The sequence below is a fragment of the Colletotrichum truncatum genome (genome assembly GCF_014235925.2).
Source record: "Colletotrichum truncatum strain CMES1059 chromosome Unknown Contig_0011, whole genome shotgun sequence".
NCBI classification, from domain to species: Eukaryota; Fungi; Ascomycota; class Sordariomycetes; order Glomerellales; family Glomerellaceae; genus Colletotrichum; species Colletotrichum truncatum.
Window position 1 is genome coordinate 885,740 of NW_027222408.1, and position 19,171 is coordinate 904,910.

General features: G+C 51.5%; 6 protein-coding genes across 6 annotated transcripts; 2 read left to right on the top strand and 4 right to left on the bottom strand.

Annotated features, from left to right (window-relative positions):
* Positions 1-997: 997 nt before the first annotated feature.
* CTRU02_214592 (pre-60S factor) lies at positions 998-2,134 on the top strand (the record flags this gene model as incomplete). The annotated part of the gene is made up of 1 exon (XM_036727780.1): positions 998-2,134. The coding sequence occupies one exon, from the start codon at positions 998-1,000 to the stop codon at positions 2,132-2,134; it is 1,137 nt and encodes a 378-aa protein (XP_036580309.1).
* Positions 2,135-4,053: 1,919 nt separating this feature from the next.
* CTRU02_214593 (uncharacterized protein) lies at positions 4,054-5,791 on the bottom strand (the record flags this gene model as incomplete). Its single annotated transcript, XM_036727781.1, has 2 exons — positions 4,054-5,583; positions 5,648-5,791. 2 exons carry the CDS (start codon positions 5,789-5,791, stop codon positions 4,054-4,056), a joined length of 1,674 nt encoding a protein of 557 aa, XP_036580310.1.
* A 3,091-nt stretch (positions 5,792-8,882) lies between these two features.
* Positions 8,883-11,396, bottom strand: CTRU02_214594 (fungal specific transcription factor; the record flags this gene model as incomplete). The annotated part of the gene is made up of 5 exons (XM_036727782.1): positions 8,883-9,851; positions 9,953-10,204; positions 10,260-11,001; positions 11,045-11,215; positions 11,266-11,396. 5 exons carry the CDS (start codon positions 11,394-11,396, stop codon positions 8,883-8,885), a joined length of 2,265 nt encoding a protein of 754 aa, XP_036580311.1.
* Positions 11,397-12,001: 605 nt separating this feature from the next.
* On the bottom strand, positions 12,002-13,684 carry CTRU02_214595 (cytochrome p450 phenylacetate; the record flags this gene model as incomplete). The annotated part of the gene is made up of 3 exons (XM_036727783.1): positions 12,002-12,324; positions 12,374-13,250; positions 13,316-13,684. The coding sequence occupies 3 exons, from the start codon at positions 13,682-13,684 to the stop codon at positions 12,002-12,004; spliced, it is 1,569 nt and encodes a 522-aa protein (XP_036580312.1).
* Positions 13,685-14,867: 1,183 nt separating this feature from the next.
* On the top strand, positions 14,868-16,713 carry CTRU02_214596 (amino acid transporter; the record flags this gene model as incomplete). The annotated part of the gene is made up of 5 exons (XM_036727784.1): positions 14,868-15,109; positions 15,173-15,249; positions 15,309-15,584; positions 15,653-15,821; positions 15,909-16,713. 5 exons carry the CDS (start codon positions 14,868-14,870, stop codon positions 16,711-16,713), a joined length of 1,569 nt encoding a protein of 522 aa, XP_036580313.1.
* A 560-nt stretch (positions 16,714-17,273) lies between these two features.
* CTRU02_214597 (homogentisate 1,2-dioxygenase) lies at positions 17,274-18,679 on the bottom strand (the record flags this gene model as incomplete). Its single annotated transcript, XM_036727785.1, has 2 exons — positions 17,274-18,531; positions 18,612-18,679. 2 exons carry the CDS (start codon positions 18,677-18,679, stop codon positions 17,274-17,276), a joined length of 1,326 nt encoding a protein of 441 aa, XP_036580314.1.
* Between the last annotated feature and the right edge of the window lie 492 nt (positions 18,680-19,171).

Sequence of the window (19,171 nt, forward strand, 5' to 3'; positions counted from 1 at the left end):
TTTGGGACACTGTCGGATAATGAGACCCACGGCGGATTTGATTCATGTCATGTGTTGTTAGAGGGAAGGAGGGAGGGGGAGGGGGAGTCAGTATTCCGTGATTTCTCGAGAGGCAAATGGCGAGAAGCAGGTAGATAGCGGATAAAAGTGATTCGATACCAACTTTAAGACACGTTCCGGATTCTGCCAAGTGAGGTTTTGTTTGAATTTTTTTTTTTTTTTTTTTAAACGGCAAACAGTTGAAGCTAGGAGTTCTCAGACATTTCTGGAGTTAACCAGACGCCACATATTGCAGATACGGTACTATCAACGTTGATCGGTTGCACATGGCGCCGTGGAGGGCTTCTAGAAGCCCGGAGTCCAAGCCCGCAATTGAGTTCGGCACGGTCATTGTATTACCCCCCTGTCAATCGGACCGCAGTGGAGTCGCCTGGTGATGGCTCATCCAAATGATAGCCCCGATGAGTCCCGAACAGGAAGGTCTCCGCCCCGGAGTAAGCGGGCGTGACTCACTGGCCTTTTCCTCCAATCTTATCATTGCTCAGAGTCAGAATCCTCCAGCTAAAACCGATCTGTCGCAGTTGCTTACGCAGTAATTAAATGCAGAGACGCTTCAAGCATCTTCCTCTGGTGAGATGCCGGAGCCGAGACGGCGCCGTGACATTGGAACCCCACATTCTGACTCACAGTATTTGTCGTGCAGCAAAACCATCGGCTGATGGGTGATGTAGAAGCGACGTCCTTTCGGCTTCGCTTTGGTAATGCTTCGCTGATTCGCCAATTGACGTTGAGATATCGCGGTGGATCAGAGAGTCTGGGCCTCGCCACGCAAAGCAGTGATTTGATTTCCTTGGAACGTGGTTTTTCGTTTACTAGCAATCTCGAGTATAAAGCTGGCGATTTCCGTTTCCGAGAATAAGTGTCTTTCGGTAGGCAAAGACGAAAAGAATTAATTTCTCCTAGAAAACATTCATTGTTTAGATCCATCAACTCATTTATGCTGGGCACAACCAACGCCGCCGTAACAACCACAACCACAACCATGGAACACCAAGACACCTCTCACTTCAAGCTCACAGCTACATCCTGCGGCACCTGCGCCGTCCATTTCGACAACCCAGAGACCCGCCGCGCCCACTCAAAGAGCCAGTGGCACGTCACGAACCTCAAGCGCCGCATCGCCGGCCTCGAACCATTAACAGCGGAGCAACACGCCGCTACCGAAGGCCCCGCCGAGCCGAATGACCCCACCACCGACTCCGCCTCCGAAGAGTCCTCCGATTCCGAGGCCGACGCTGAGCCCGCGCACGACTTCGTCCCTGAAGACTGCCTCTTCTGCAAGACTTCCTCGGAAAGCTTCGACGACAACGTCGCACACATGCACAAGGCGCATGGCATGTTCATTCCCGACCAGGACAAGCTCATCGTCGACCTCGAGACGCTCGTGCGCTACCTGCACCTAGTCATCTACGAATACCGCGAGTGTCTCCAATGCGGGACCCAGCGACGCACGCCGGCGGCGGTGCGACAGCACATGGTCGGCAAGAACCACTGTCGCTTCGATATCGACAGCGAGGATTCCGAGTTTAGGGGCTTTTACGAGGACTCGGCTGCGGAAGATTCGAAGGAGGAAAGCGACACGCGCAAGGCCATCTCAGAAGCCGCGGAGGAGGGCAGCGCCATTCATCTCCCTTCGGGAAAGACAATATCTCACCGCTCCGACCCAGCGGCGTCCCGTCCTCGCACCAAGGCTAGAACAGCGCCGAACGGCTCGACCTCGGAGAACCTGCTCCCGGAGGTCCCGGAGGGATCTGATGTTGACGAATCAAAGGCAAGTCAGCAGCTCACGGCGCCGGGCGCAGGAAAGAAGGATATCGACATGAAGGCGCTTACGCGCGCCGAGAAGCGCGACGTCGTTTTCGAGACGCAGCTCGCGCGCCTGAGTATCAACGACCGTACGGCCCTTGCGCACCTCCCTGTCTCCGAGCAGCGGAGCGTGCTGTTGACGCAGCAGAAGCAGCTGGAGAAGGCGGAAAGGGCTGCCAGGAGGCTGCAGACGAGGTTGGAGATGAAGACGAATAAGACTGCGCAGGGACACTTTGTGAATGATGTTCCTGGGAGGAAGAACGGTTGATTGCCGTGGTGTGTCGGGAATGAGTGTACGAGGGGGGCGCTAGAGATGTAGCGTGTACATATTTCTATCGTGATTGCTAGATAGTTTGCGCAATGTGAGACTGATATCACGAGTGAGACTTTGGTTCTTAGATGTGGCTGATCAAGAATTATTCTTGCGTTACCTTTTGCTCTTATGTTCATGCTCATTCTTTAGAAAAGTCTGGGTTGAAATTCTATTGAGCTGGTTAACTGATTCAAGTGACGCGGTATCCCGAATGATAGTGTCGGCAGCTTCATGTTGAATGCGAGCGCAGCAGATATTCTATACACGAGCCAGCGCGTTGAGAGGTGACTAGCATACATTCGCCGCTTTGGGCAAGTTGGCGTACTAAATGTTTACTTGTTCCGATTTGTGTACATGATTTCAAACGCCCACATTCGACGATGCTGGAAATCAGTCGACAGTCCACAACGAGATACGAAAGGTGACGAGCGTACGTCGCCAACGTAGCCACTTGACACTCACGCTGTTGATACAAGACTTAATTTGGTTCTACACAATAGCTACCTACCTGCTTATTCCCTCAAAAAAATGGACCAGTGAGATGGCTGCTAGGGTGATTATGTCGGCAACTAGGCTGACAGCGTCAACGGCTTGCCTTGAAAGAAGCATGGCCACATAAGCGCAGGATAGTATGACCGAACACACGCAAAACATTTTTATAATATTTCATTCGTGTTTCTAAACATCCCGGTTACTCAGCTGCCAGCCAACAGAACACGCTCCATGCCAAGAAACCCCCCACAACCCCAGGCGCAGCCTCGTGAGCAAGTTGTGAGCAAGTTATCAGCCCCGCACATCTCCGTACTCTAAAGAGTTACAAAAAAGTTAGAAAAAAGCTACAAAGAGGATGACGACTTCACTAGTGGCACCTTGGCAGATGTAACCTCCGATCTAGCGTCACTGCAGGGCATCTCAATATGCCCGATAGGCCTGTCTGCAGCCTGGCAAGGCGGAACGAGGGGGATTGACCGGGGGCAGATTGACGTCGGAATAAGCAACGGCGCCGCAATGCCATGCGGTGTATCTGGGGCTTATGGTAAGGACTATGATTGGTGCGTGGTCGTCTTCTAAGCGCTAATTTTGACCTCCTGCGATGGACTTTGGTCTTGGATGGTTATGGCGAGGAAGAGAGGAAGTTTTGACATGACAGCTCAACTTTTCAAGAGAAGAGTTTGGTATTCCCCTAACAAGTAACAACACGATTCTATTCACTAAAAGTCATACATGTGTAATGGTACAAGGTGATCTCTTCAGGTATAAGTAATGAAGCGATGGTGACCCATGGGAGTTAGAATAAGAACCGCTGGGTCAATGGTGTCCAAACGCGCTGAAGATTAACAAATTGTCTAGCTATCCTTATAGCAACAATGAGTATTATTATATTTACCGCTGTGTCGAATGTTCCCTTCTCCAAGGTCGCGAGGTCCCGTGGGTGTTTCGGGGTACACTCTGCCCACTTCTTTCAAAATGGGAGAGAATGTCGTTTTGTTGAATTTCATAGTCTTACTAGTAAATTTTCTTACAAAAAAACACTCTCAATCACTAGGCCATCACAGATTCGAAAGAAAAGATCAGGGGAAGAGTAAGCTAAGATGTGCCCGGGAGTCATACCAGCTACATTCCTCGCTTCACCTGGAGCCTTTCTCCTTTCACATCAAGGATTTCAGTCTGTAACTCACAATCAGCAGAAATACACTGGGGAATTACTTGGAAATAAGCCACAGCACAACAAACATTCAGTTTAAAAGACACAAACTACAGATCACATCTTAAACATCCACATTCACAGTCGAGTAAAGTAATGACATGGTCATCATATTATGCATTAACTAGACTCATATCTACATCATACTACCTTAACCTCATCAAATCACTCAAGGAGCAGGAGTGGCGGTGGGCAAGCAGGCGCAGGCACTGCTAGCCTGGGCGACCTTGTCCTCCTTTGCGCAGTTCTTGACGGCGTGGTCGGGGAGCGCGGCGACGTCCTTGACGGGGGAGTTGAGGAAGGTCTTGCAGAAGGCCTGGGACTCGGCGAGACGGCCCGGGACGGACTCGGCGCGGAAGGAGCGGAGGCAGTTGTCGGCGCTGCAGGTGGGGGGCTTGGGGCAGTCCTTGCCGGTCAGCTTGACGACGAAGGCGCCGCGCTCGATGGTGTTGACGAAGATGTAGCCGGAGGGGAAGTAGGCGTACGAGGACCAGGAGCCGACGAAGCCGACGTAGCCGCCGCCCTCGAGGTGGTCGTCCTCCGGGTAGATGTCGAACCAGGCGGCCTCGCAGACGCCGGCACCGGTGGGGTCGGAGGGGATGGAGCGGCCGTCGAGGACGCGGAGACCGGCGCCGTAGTGGGACTGGTAGATGTAGCTGTCGATGACGTACTGGTTGTGGTCGATGGCCTTGATGGGATGCTTGAACTCGCCGGTCTGCTTGGGGTTCTCGAGGTCGCGGATGTCCCAGATAAAGGTGACGGGGTAGCCGTCGCCGCCGGGGCCGTTGCCGCGGACCTCGTCGAGCTCGTCGTCGAGGACGAGGAACTCCTGGTTGTTGACGTCGAGGACCCAGCCCTGGTGGGTGTAGGAGGCGCCCTCGTACGAGATGCGGGAGATGATGTTGGTGACGTTGGCCTTGTCGGTCACGTCGTAGATGGTGAGGGTGTCCTCGTTGTAGCCGTAGCAGATGTCCCTGCCCTGGTAGCGCTTGTCGGGGCCGCGGTAGACGAGGCACTGGGCGTCGTGGACGTAGCCGTCGTCCTTGGCGCAACCCAGGGAGACGGGGTCGGCGGGGTTGGTCAGGTCGAAGAAGTTCAGACCCGAGTTGCAGATGGGGTCACCACGGGGCCAGGCACCGACGGCAACACCGTAGTTAAGCTCCTCGTTGATGACGACGTTGTGAGCACGGCCCAGGGGCAGGAGGGCGTTGAAGTGACCGGTCAGGTCCTTTTTGGCGTCGAAAGTGACGGGGCTGGCAGGGTCGATGTCCAGGAGCTTCTTCATGTCGAAGATCTGGATACCGTGGTCCAGGGCCTCGGAGCCTATGACCATGTAGTTCTTGTAAGAACGGATCTCGCGCCACTCGGAGGGCACGGAGTACTGAGGCAGACGGCCCAGGTAAATGAGCTTGCCGTCGGAGTTGATCTCGGCGAAGGCAGTGCCCTGGAACTGACCGATGGCGACGAACTCGCGGCCATCCTCAGAGGTCCAACCCCACGAGGAGGAACCCTCACCGAGCTCGTCACCGAGGGCGGCGTGGCTGAGGAAGGAGTAGAGGTCGGCGTTGTGGCAACGGAAGGTGTTGTTGCGGTCACCAACGACGGCCTCGGCCCAACCGTTGACGCAAGGAGTGTAACCCAGCTCGGGCCACTTCTCACTGTTGTAGGCACCGGCCTCTTTCTGGCGGGCAAACTCGGCCTGGAAGAGGAATTAGCATGATGAGTTTCTGCAAAACATACAAAAGGGAACCTGTTAAACGTACCTTCTTGTTAGCCATGATCTGCTGGTGGATGATGCCAGAGTCGTAAAACTCGGCAGCAAGAGCCTCGTTGGGCTGGACCTCCTTGGCCACCGCCGAAGCGGCGAGGACGGCAAGGGAGCCGATGTAAGAGGAGGCGCGAACCATGGTGACGGATGACCAGTTCAAAGGATTCAAGAGGTTTTCCTGACAGAACTTGACCAGTGAAGGCTTCGAGATTGAGATCGAGGTCCGTTGAGCTCTCGAAGAATCTGTCCAAAGAAGCGGGAGCAAGCTCGAGTTTTATATCCTCTCGTCCTCGGATACGAACATGTCGGTCTCACTAGTCAGAGCTCGTCTAGGTATTAGTAGAGCTCGTCAAAGGTCTACCGAAGAATGGAGCTTGGAGCTAGTCATTGCTTCTTGTCAACGAATTCTGACATGCGGAGGACATGCAGCAAGATGCCTGCTAGCCATAGCATCCATCGATCTGGGCATTTCTGGGCGCTACGGGGAACACATGGCCTCGTGAACGGTAACTAGGGGCGACTCGGGTACGGCGAAGGGTATTACAGGCAGCACACCAACCGCATACTGGTAGTATAACGGTCATGTTCCCGGATGTGAGAGAGACTGGCGAACACGGCGATATCAGCGGGCGAGCCAGTCAGAAGCTGCATTAGAGTAACATTGCAAATGTGAGGGATAATTTTTTTCCAAGCGAATCCCTGGTTTTGGTGGCGGCTCGTTTGGGCCAACTATGGAGATGTTCTTGGAGGCTCTTGGCGGAGACCTCGAAGGGGAAGGTCCCGGGATTAGGTTCGGCTTGGCGGACAACGGTCCGGGGAATCTTTTCGTGGCTCACGGCGCATGAAAAAAAGCGGGACTCCTCCGACCCCACATTTTCCGGGATGGGGGCACTGGGGGGGATGGGGGATGGCCTCCTTTATCCCCTGAGGCCGCGTCGTACTTTGCCAAAGTCCCCTTCACGGCATACACGAGTTGCGCAATTGCTTCGCCTACGCAAGACAACGTAGCACTGTTGTTCGCAGGAGGGTCAATGTATGGTTCTTTTGTTTATGTGACTCGGTCAGGAGGGAATCGACACGGGGTTAGAATCGAGGTAGGTAGCATTAGCATTAGTTTACCATGCTGTGTTGGGTTGGCCAGGGTCTGCATGTCTTAGCAATCTTATTCGTATTTCCAGACGGCCGTACTTCCCTTTTGCTGATCTCGGCGATATACTATGTACTTTTGAGCTTTCTTGTCCCGTTCTGGGGTTGGGGAGAGAGAGGGGGAGTTTCTTGGGAGGCTTAGGGACTTGGAGGCCTTCTGGAAGCCCCCCCCCCCCCCCTCAGGGTTACACGAGAACTCGGCCAACGAGTGACGACTGCGATCGCGTGGCGTGCTCGGTCAAGGACCATTTTGGAAAAAGAAAAAGAGGGGATATGCAGTCGAAAATATTGAGGCTCGTGGTGTGCGGTCCAGCAACGCCAAGACGTGTGTTTGTGGAACGCGTGCCTGGATCAAGGATGTCATGGGCGGCAATTGGTTGGAGGCGAATATATTGATAGGCATATGCCAAGAAAACGGCCAGTCCGCCTGCATTGGGCTTGGATTGGTTCCTGTAGGACGGGCTTATCACCATTTGTTCGGCCATGATCCATCCTGTTTTGTTTTCTTGTGAGATTTAATCAAGTTATCTGGAGGACTCGGTACGTAGGGGTAAATGTTGGCTCCGGAACCCAACCCCTCCCCGTTTGAGGCTCATATGATGATTTACCTTGGAAGCAAGTCATCGGACATTCATTTCTCTCCCGGTTGGTCAGGTAGGATCTCGGGATGGACGCGGTACTTGTCATTTAGCCAACAGAAAAAGACGAATTGTCTGCCGTGTAGTTGGAATTAAGCGACGTCGTCCCAACTCTATCTGGAAGTTAAAAGAGTTTATTTCTCCTACTTGACCACCTGTGCATCGAAGGCGACAAGGGGGGCACACAGCGACGGTTGTCCACTGAAAAGGCTCTGTCCTAATACACTAGCCCCCATCAGGGCCACCAGGTCGCCACCAACAACCAAAAAAGCCGCACTTTGTTAGGGGGCTCAGGTAGACGGGTAGGTACACTGAGAGGTACATAGATAGGTACATAGATAGGATTAATTAGCGTAAATCGGTAACCCAGAGTGCCAGGCCGCCTATCTCCCCCGCTTTGACCCTCTATAGGACCCCCCCACCCTCAACCCTGATAAGGAAGGAGCTTAAGAACCATCACCTCGGGCCAATGTCGCCGATTCGACTTTGTAATCTCCACAACTCCAACCATGACTCTGACAACTCTGCTCTGGCTCCGTCATCGATTATACTCTGTATCCGTGGAGATGAAATGATAACGGCTATTCTGACCAATGCTATTGGACAACCGCAACTTCAGACTGCTCCATCCGGGTTCTTGTGTCTCGGGTCTGGTATCCGGGCAGTTCACGACGGTATAATTCCTTAATTACTGAATTACTGGCCAAAAGTTGGTTGGCAGCGTGGTCGAGAGCCAAGAACCAACTCCCTGCATCCCAAATACCAATTCACCCGCTTGTCGCCTTTCAGCTCGTATACTGACGATGACGCCATGCGAGGATAAGACGTCGTAATCTTTAGCTGAGGAAATTTTCTCTTCAATTTTTTCTTCTTTTTTTCTTTTGTTCTCTGTCATTTCTCAAACTCAATAGCCTACTTGCCATAGCCATGTAAACACCACTCAATCATCAAGGTATTCCATCCGCCTCTATCCAACAATCACCTTGGCAAAACAGTATCCGGCATGGTTGCCAACAACTCCAACCATGCTTGCAGCCCAGCTTCCCCATTGATCCAAGGCTAACGCACTGTTACCCTGTTCCTGCCTGTTCGGTTGGGACCGTACATATCCCTATTGAAAATCGCCCATTCCGAACTATCCGATGCGTACAGGCATGTCACTGGGCATGCGAGTTCCTGGTTGCTTGCCTCCGCTCGGGTTACTTCGCTTCGATGGGAATACGACCTTACTAAACCCGTGTCATATCATGAATTCTTCCTCGGATCGCTTCTTCTTTCCCCTCTTCTTGACATCTGAAGCAAACCACTCTAAAAGCCCTGGGGAATGACCATGGACAAACTCCTCCTCTTCTACTGTCATAAACAACCATAGTGTTTTCCAGCCCGGGAGAAACACCCGTTTTAACCACCCCAAGTCTCAGGACTACTTCATTGCCTCACATCCGCTCAAATCAACCCCCAAAAATGCCGCGAAATCTCCTCTTCATCCATCATGGGAACTTGGTTCTCATTACTTCCCAGGTAATCCTGCATCCCATTCGGCCAGGGCTCGTCCGCCTGCCCGAACGCGTCAAAAAGGAACATCAAATCGTTACCGAGCGAAAACGCATCTGGCGCCACGCCCCCAGAGCTCGTCGGTCCCAATGAACTCGTAGATTGTAAACCACCAAAATCCGGCCCCAACGTAGGCGTAGCGTTACCTTGCTGCTCGTTGAGCATCGGGCCCATGCCATACACACGACCGCCCGAACTCGCATCCTGCGACTGACGGCTCGTGTTCTCGTCTCCCCGTAGCCCTATCCGCTGAGCAAGGGGCAGCAGCCCGCGGATACTCTTCCACAATCTACGACTCGCCGTCCCCTGGCGGGATATCCCCTTGACAAGTTCCACTGCGGACAGGAAACTGTCTCTGCATGGCTCTGCAAATACGCGAGAGCCATGGCAGACGGCCAAGAATATTACGGCAAGGGCACTGAGCAGAAAGTAGTTGAATGCGCTCTGCTGGCGCATGTAGATGTCGCTCGTCTCGCTGAGGTTGACCAGGACGGATATGCTGTCTATAGCCATGTCGACGACGAGGCGCGCCTTTTGCGGATCGGCCTCGATGCTGGCCGAGCTGATGACGTGATGCCGGTGTATCAACGTGCGGATATGGTTGCCGCGTAGGTAGAGCAGAGCCTGTAGTCGTCTCAACACTCGCGGCTGCCCGACGGGCATGTTTGCGTCCCGTAGGTAGCGGAGCTGGAGGTCATTAGGGATGGACCTTGACCAGTTCTGCGCCGTGAAGTCGAGGAATTCGACAGTGTCCTTCGGGATCGACTGTGACGGTGCGCTGAAGGGGGGTAACGCCTCCCATGCTTTTGAGCATAGCCGTCCGTACCCGATTAAACAGCGGAGGTAAGGGAAATCTTCCGGCTGGATATGGAGTTAGATGTGGAACATATAAATTAAAAAAAAAAAAAAAAAAAAAAAAAAAAAAGACCCCCGGGTTGGATAGATGGATGAATGCAACTTACTGGTTCAGGCAGATGCGGGTCGATATCCCGGTCGATCAAGGCGAACGAGAGGCTCGTCCCGAAACTCCACCGGCGATCAAGCACATAGACGCACCAAAACACCCGCACCGCCAAGGCACGCTCTCGTGCATCTGGGAAGTTCTCCACGAGGCTCAGGTTCTGATGTAACCCCATCTCCAGAGCTGCTCGAGCGGCAATGCCAATGTTCCTCCAGGCTAGTAGTTCTTCGTCGGAGAAGAAGTAGTATATGCTCTGTCCCACGGTCAACTCGTTGAATCACACTGGGGTTTTCTCTATCGCAACTTACAATCATTGTCATGATTTGAATTACTTTCAAATCAGCTTGAGCGTCGATCGAAAGCTGGTATATAAGGTTCTTGATTGGCTCGACCAGCTTGTTACTGACATGGTTCTTGCCATGCACTTCGACCAATATGCTCGTGGCCACGGCGACTTTTGCTAGAACAACATCCTTGATATCCACAGTTTCTGAGCTCACTGATGCAGTGCTATCCAGGGAATCGTCCACAAAGGCCCGAATGTCCGCGGCCTTGGATACAAGCTCTCCGGTATCCAGGAATGGATACACCGTCTCGACCTCCTCCTGAAAGACCTCGAGCAACCTGACGAACTCTTCCAGCGGCAGTGTCAGAAGGACATCGGTACCCGGAACAGAGAGTGCCGGCTCGGACTGCTCGGGCGTCGGGTACCGCGTAGGTGCGAGAGACTCGCTCGCACCAGCTGGGAGTGGAGTCTCCGCAGAGATGCCCATCCTTGTGAGGGATGTCTCGGCAACCTTCAGACTAAAGGCGGACCTTGTAGGACCGACAAACTGCGGTTGCTTCGGTTCTTGCCCGGCCTGCGGCGAGGATATGTCATGTATTGACATGTGGCGTTGGGAGCTGGGAGAATTTGATGAAGTTTGGCGGGTCTTGTCCGAAGCCAGCTTGCCCACGGTATTGGCTAGGCTAGCGACCTGTTCCCGTAGCAAGGAGATCTCATCCATGATGATCTCGCTTGATAGACTGTCCAGAAGAGTTAAGAATGGCTCATGATAGAAGTGGCAATATCATCCAAGATTAAGTTCGTTACCTATTTCGCGGGAGTCTCCTGTTAGTCTTGGGCCTTTCTCTCGGCGCAATGCTTCCGTCTTGCGACGGGGCCGCGCCAAAGACACATTGTACGCCGCTTGATACACATCGTTGGCATTCTTCCTCATTCTCGTTCCTGATGCATTTGAGCTTTCGTTTCTTGCACTCTACGCTGCTTCATTGTAAGGCCCTGTACAGAACTTGCATTGGTTCGGGACATACCAAGCGGCTGCTGCATATTTGGCGCGCTTCGACCTGGGCGGATTGCTCGATCCAGGAGGCGGTGATTTCCTTCTTGCTGACGATTCTGCTGTAGGAGATTGCGGTTCCAAGTCGTCGGTATTTGAAGCCATGTCTTTCGATGTCATGAAATGTATGAAGCCATGAATTTGGGGTAAGCCAGTTGTCATAGGGGGTTGAGGCGAGAGGAGACGCCCAGAATATGGGGAAGTGTGGGGGTTTTGTATCTAAGCTGGCCGGACAAGGTCCGGGATCCGGCATCTTTCCCCACTGCACCCTTCCCCACACACTGTTTCCGCGTTGAGAACCAACGAGACAATCACAGTTGTCACCACTTTTCGTTCTCGGTTTGCACAAAGAGTTTCAATTTTGTATTTCTGAAGCTTACAGCCATCCTCCTTGAGGTTATGGTTGCTCCCATAGCTTTGTTTGTCACTTGAAAACGGCCAGAGCCTTGCCATAATTCGCAATGACAGCTTTTCAACATAGTGTTAATCTTAATTATTTGTTTAGCGGTCAACACAGTTTGTCTTATTTTTCCCCTAGATATTCTCCCGAATACTTTTACATTTACCTCTTGATTTGACTACAGAAATCTCATTCGTACCGGTAACTGGAATCCTCCCTTGCCTATTTGATATCTCTTCACCACCAACCCCTAATTGATGACTACACTAGTTCCATATCAAATTCCCCTCCTTCAACTGTTCCTAATACCCTATGCCTTCTCTTCAAACTCCTGAAGAACACTGCTCAATGTCTCCGCATTTCGAGGTACAAACCTCGCCCTGTAAGGTCTCGGCATGGCCACTAAGCTCGTGGGGTCAGCGTTGCCAGAGACTGGATGATGGTCAACGTCATCATGCTTCTCGATTTTGAAGCTGTTAATCAATCTCATGTAGACAAGATACAACTCTCTATTGGCAAGAAGCGAGCCCGCGCACATGCGGTAGCCAACCCCGTATGTAAAGAGCGGCGCGTCAGGCTGTTCCAGCCATCTCTCGGGGCGGAATACCTCGGGATCAGTCCAGACTTCGGGATCTATCAATAATTAGTAAAATAATTTGCCACAATGATGTGTGCTACTTACCCATGTTGCACGCCCACGCATTCAGGAATATGACAGATCCCTTGGGAATCATGACCTCGCCGAAAGGAACATCGCGGACCGACGCTCGGGGAAGGGCCAGACGCAGAACAGTGTAGTATCTGAGCGACTCCCGCACCAATGCCACGATGTAGCGGCATTGCTGGTCATCTTCTGAGTCACACATGGGTTGCTTTTCGCTGTAAAACTCCCGGATAGCTGCAACAGCTTTATCCTGGATGTCGGGTCGTTGGGCAAGCAACGCCACAAACCATGCGACTTGCGTTGTAATTGTGTCAAGGCCTCCAGAAAGCATTGTCAGGCTGATCGATGTCAGCTCCGCCTTGTTAAGCTTCGCATCCTGGTCCATAATGACATTGGCCTGAATGCAGGGCTTGTGTGTTCCGTTGGCCATGCGCTCGTCGAGGCCTCTGTTTAGAGCAGTCAAGTAAACGTCACGTCTGTTTCGCATATCGCGGGCCTTGGCCGAATGCGTGTTTATGGGATTCAAACGGAGAATAGGCACGTAATCCTGAAGGTTTCCGGTCGTCGATCGGAAGCGGCTAATCTCCTCTTCCACGTGGGTGATTTCCTTGAAGAGGCCATCCTTCTGGCTGCTCATACGAACTCCCCAGTTAAGAGTCAAGGCAAGTGAGAGAGATAGACGCTGAATCATGGGCATGGGGTCGACGGGAGTCTCTCCGCCTTTTCCGTACTCATAGAGTTCCTTGATGAAGTCTTTGGTTTCCACGTCAAGGTGAGGGACGTAGGTTGCCACAGACGGTCGATTCAAAGCTGAAGCAGCGCCCTTACGGCGGCGTTTAAGGGAGTCGCTGTAGGGAGAGGTACCGATGGTGGTTCCAGCGGTATCTGAGAGAACCTACCATATTCGTATTAGTGAAAGCCCTCCGGTTAAAATGCGTCTGTCTGTTGGGCAGTGCTTACCTTGTGGAAAGTGTAGAACTCTGGCCGAGAACTGAGAGCCTGGGCATTTTGTCCGAACAGTGTCCTCGCAGCGGAGGCAGAGTTGACAACAACGACAGGAACATTACCAAGCTGTATCTGGTATACCGATCCAAATCGCTTGGCCCAGCTGCGATACTGCTCTGCAGCATTAACTCGGATGTCCAAGAGGTTTCCGATTAGGGGTAGCCCCCGAGGTCCGTCTAACTTGGCGATTCGAGCTTTGGAGCGAATGAACTCATTGGCAATGACGTAGACAAGAGGTATTAGGAAGATGGCTGTAACAGTCGACTGTAATGCGTGGTCAAAGACCCTTTGCTGGAAAGCTTGGATAACATTTGCAATGGCCATCTTGGATAGGTGCGACTTTGATCACAACAATATGAGGCTGGGGTACTCTGTGTCCAATTGCAAGACATGAGAAACGGATTACTACTGACGCATGATATGTATATTGGTCTTACCCTCCCGCCTCTAGCCTGCCTCAGCCCTTTCAGATGCTAATGCCGCTCGGGTCCCATCGGTACTGTCAACCACCAGCCTGTGCCGCTCAATCCGTTCCTCTCGGAAGTAAGTTAGTAACATGGAACACAAGCACCAAGTCCCCGCATCTGTAACCCCACGATTAGCATGCGGGGGTGGGTAGGCGACCCCGCACGGAACGACGGGATGCCCTGCGGATGCTGCAGAGTGCATTCCGGCCGGAACCAGTTGGTTTCCGAACGGCGCTGAGGTAAACCCCTGCTAATAACCCCCATCGTGGTCACACGCATGTCGCCGTGCACCCCCCCTCTGGCTAATTTATCTCAATTGGGTTAAGATCCTTCTGATAACAAAGCCACCGGTGGTCTGTGTCATTCTAGAGTCCCTCAGGCCCAGGTGGTATTTACATCTGATTTTATGTGGAGGAAACTGGATGCAACGAGTTGGCAAGTGTGGACTTGGACAACAACTGGACTTGTCAAAATCGCAACATACCCAATATTGTTGTTTATCAGTTGAAATACACATACCTTATCTCCATATCTACGTAACCTCAACATGGGGCGCTGACAACGTGACTCTGTTATCTGTGATGTGGTCGCTGATCCCGTCTAGCTTGGTTTCATTGCAAGCTTGAGCCACCAAAGTGCAAGTGTCTTCTTCTCGGAATGCGGAAATTCCCAAACTAGATCTGGCTCCCCGTCAATGTGAACCACCAATTCTGTGTCGTATGCCACCTTCAGCATCCAGGGGTGTTATCTCCAACAAGCCTACACTATCGTTAACCTGTCAAAAGTGCAGAATTAGCAATAAAAGTCCTGTCACGTCGTATTCTGCAGAAGCCAGGGGTGCTAATGACCATTTCCGGGGAAATCGCCTTGGATTCGCCCCCAAATCTTTCCGTATCCAGCTTCATGGGGGGTAGAAAGTAGCCAAGTCATTACTCTCCATCCTTCTACACATTTCAAGTTTCTGAAAATACAAAAGAAAAACGCACGAAGTCATTCTGTTGACGAGTGCCGCAATGGAGAAACCACACGTCGAGCACATCATGGATGTCAACGAGACAAAGACTGGCGAGCCGCTGAGGCCTGTCGATTCAGTTGCCGACAACATCATATCAGATGAAGACCGCCTCGCCCAACTCGGCCATACCCAGGAGCTGAACAGACAGTTCTCGTTGCCGACCCTGGGGGCGCTATGCCTCTGTCTCATGGCAACATGGGAGGCACTTTCTACTGTTATCGCCCAGGCTCTGTTGAGCGGAGGAGCACCATGCCTTTTCTACAACTAGTATGTTATCACAAACCACATAATCGCATTCCAAGATTCAGAGAAGCTTATGATGATTCCCAGCATCTTGTCATTCAGCTGCTCTGTATGCATTGCAGCATCCCTAGGCGAGATCGCCTCTATCTATCCCACAGCTGGCGGTAAGCCCATTCCAACTCTCACTTAAGTCTTTCAGACCTCTAATATCAATGATCTAAAGGACAATATCACTGGGTTGCAGTACTTTGCCCACCCAGAAGTCGATCTCTTGCGGCATTCACCACCGGGTGGATCTCAGTCGGTGGCCTGATGGTCTTCTGCGCGTCGGCCGCATTCGCAGCTGGACTGCAGGCACAGTCACTCATTATCCTGAATAACGATTCATATATCCCCCAGCGATGGCAAGGAATGTTATTTTATTGGGCGATTCTACTTTACTCGGCTGCTCTCAATATCTGGGGTTCGAGACTGCTCCCCCATGCAAACATGCTATCCGGTAAGCACCAGCCTCAAAGATTGGGACCAAAGTTCCTGTTGTGCAGTTTCTTACTCTTTTCGGTGAAGGTGTCATTCATGTCGCAGGTTTCATCGCGATTCTTATTGTCCTTGGTGTAATGGCACCAAAAAACACTCCGTCATTTGTCTTTACAGAGGTCGTCAACAGCAGTGGATGGAGCAATGATGGGGTTTCGTGGCTCGTTGGCCTTATAAGCGCCGTGTACCCTTTCTTAGGGTAAGTGTTTCAATCTGATTCAGCAGCAGTTCACCTGGCAGTGATTAGCGTTGAAAAGGGTCATAACTAACAGAGTACACTTTCCAGATACGATGCCGCTTGCCATCTGGCGGAAGAAATCCCAAACGCACCTCGAAACGTTCCTATCGCCATGGTTGGAAGTGTTACAGTCAATGGCATTATGGGCCTTATCTACTGCATCGTTCTTCTCTTCTCAACTGGATCCCTCGAGTCGCTTCTAAGCACCCCTACAGGCTTCCCCTTTATGCAAATTTATCTTGATGCAACCAAATCTAGAGCCGGATCGACAGTCATGTCCTTAATGCCGGTCTTGATTGCCACTGCAGCAACCGTCGGTGGCATTACCTCGGCATCTCGCACCCTTTGGGCATTTGCTCGTGATAAAGCAATACCCTTCGACAGCTATTTCAGCCATGTTCACAAAGGTCTCCAGGTCCCTGTCAGAGCGGTGGTTGTGGTCACCGTTGGCCAACTTCTACTCGGGTTCCTCTACCTTGGAAACACTACTGCTTTCAATGCTGTTTTGTCCATGGCCATCATCGGCATTTACCTTTCATACAGCATCCCCATTGCCTACATGCTTCTTGTGGGTCGAAAGAAGCTCGCACGCAAGGAATACGGCCCCTTCAAGCTGGGGAACTCCGTCGGTCCCGTACTGAATGTTATTAGCCTCGTTTGGATGACCGTTGTGATCATTTTCAGCATGTTTCCTTCTATGCAGCCTGTCACGTCACAGAACATGAACTATTCTTCTGTCGTCATGGCTGGCTGGCTGGCTTTTGGATTGGGTTATTATTTCTTACGCGGATGTACCAAGTTTGAGGTTCCTGTTGTTGCATCTGAGGTAGTGGAAGGGATTAGGGATAGTTAGACTTTAAATTCATGACTCCGATGGTGGGAGCACTTCGCTGTTATTCAGGGCAGTCGTACTATGGCATTTTTTCTTCTCTTTCTGCATCCGATCTCCACTCCAAGTTTAGTCTTATTACAGGCTAAAGAGAAACTGATTATTGTGACTGCTATTGTCGGACAGCCAGCAGACGTCATTCCCCGTGATCATTTTTCCAAAGTCATTTGAAAACAGCAATTTTTCTTACCGACGGATGAAGTATGCATCTGCCATGCTGCTGCAGTCCATCGGGCAGGGTAGTAGTACGACCCCGACTCAGGGGTTTTCGTACTGCTTACGCTTCGCCGGAAGCCCAATCTTTTCAGTGTAAGGGAACTCTCATCTACACCGGAATCCCCGGAAATCAGGTCCGCGTCTTATTGAAACTTAGTGCTTGGCTCAAACCCTGTGGCAAAACGTTCTTATTGGACATGAATTTATTTCAGCAAAGTAAACACACTTTATGCTCCCAGGTTATCCATAAGTTGCACAATCACGTTGTCAATATGTATCTTGATTAACCCCCTAGACAACCCGGCCGCTCATTCCGGTCGCTTGAAATGCTTTTTCAAACCCGTCCAGCTCTCTTCGCTATAACCCTTCTGAACCTTTTGGCATGTCTCCAAGCCCCAGTCGGTAACCCCAATCATCAAAGAGCTCTCAAACATGAATGCCATACTACCCTCTCCAATCTTTTGCGGCTTGAGCTCGGCATTGGATGCCTTCTCAAAGGTGTTGGCATCAGGCCCATGAGCCGACATGACATTGTGCAAACTTGCTCCTGCAGGACGAAAGCCACCGCCACTTTTCGCGTCATAATCTCCGCAAATGAGTCCCATGAACTCAGACATCGTGTTTCGATGATACCACGGTGGGCGAAACGTATCTTCCTGCACAAGCCAGCGGGGAGGAAAGATCACAAAGTCTGCAACGGCCGTCCCGGGATGGTCTGATGGGCCTGTGAGTACCGTGTAGATGGAGGGGTCCGGGTGGTCGAAAGAGATGCTGCCAATGACTGAGAATCGGCCCAAGTCATATTTATAGGGGTAGTACCGCCCATGCCATCCCACGACGTCAAAGGGAGTGTGGTTCTGTTTCGCAATGAAAAGAGACCCATTGAACTTGGTGATGATTGACCATTCGGTTTCGTCTTCGTCAAATGCGGCAACGGGGGCCTGAAAGTCTCGTGCGTTCGCGAGACAGTTCGATCCAATGGGACCAAGCTCAGGGAGAGTGAAGTGGCCCTGGTAAAGCTCAAGGATGTAACCTCTAACCGGTCCCTCGGGAAGGTCGACTCGATACTTGATCCCTCGTGGTATGACTGCGATCTCATTAGGCCGGACAAGTATCTTTCCTAGCTCAGTCTGGATGTCAAGAACTCCATGTTGGAGGACGATCAACATTTCGCCGTCAGAAGAATACATGGCTACATTATGTTCCATGCTCTTACCGGCGGCAAATATGAAAATGCCTAGTCCAGTCTTCATGGAAGGGTCGCCAGCACCACCAACAGGCCTCAGCCCACTGATCCAGTCCGTCTCAGTGTTAATGTCGAAGGGATCCCAACGTAACTGGTTCGGAATCTGGTGTATTTTTCCGCCTGTTTCAGGCCCATTTTCACGTAGTGATTCAAAAGAGGTGTGTGCTGCGGAAGGAATGATACGGTACAGCCATGTTTGGAGATTCTCATGCCGAGGGGCTGTAAACGCAGTGCCTGAGAGCTTTTCAGCGTACAAGCCATATGGTGCTTTTTGAGGGGAATTGGCTCCAATGGGCAGGGTCCCCTTTATGGCTTCCGACCTGTTCGGAGTAAGTAAAAGCGCAGAAAGACCATGGACTTCTAAAACGGTTGTCCTTATTAGACATGGGTTGAGGCTTACTCATGATAGGACCCAAAGCCGTTGAGATACTCGTATCTCTCTTTGACAGCGAAATTTGTCACGGGCATGATGACAAGCAATCTTATTAAAGATAAGAAGAAGTAGCTTGCTTTCAAATGGCAGAAGAGATAATGTGTGTAGGCTTGGGGAACTATATGGGCTTGATTTTATGCTCCACTTGCGGTGACTAAGTAAAGGACTAACGGCGCCAGAGAGATGTAGTGGAATCTGTACCTAGACGCTTGAGCCTGGCAAAGGAGTTATACTCATGTTAAGACAGCTGGCGTCTTACAGAAACCGGAGGAACGCGCCAGGCACAATAGGGAAAGAATCCCACTTGGAAGCCATCCTACAATCAAAGGCGTGTCCCGAGCACAACTGCCGACAAATTCAATTCAAAATTATCCCTACGGAACGGTTACACGGAAACTTTCTTTCAATGCCGCCGCAAAGTAATGCTAGCGGTAAATGTTGGAAGATTCGGGATTCGGAATTGCGGAACACATCCAGTTCCGAGATACCGTACTGTCACAAGGAGGAGCAAGAAATGCAGCAGTGAT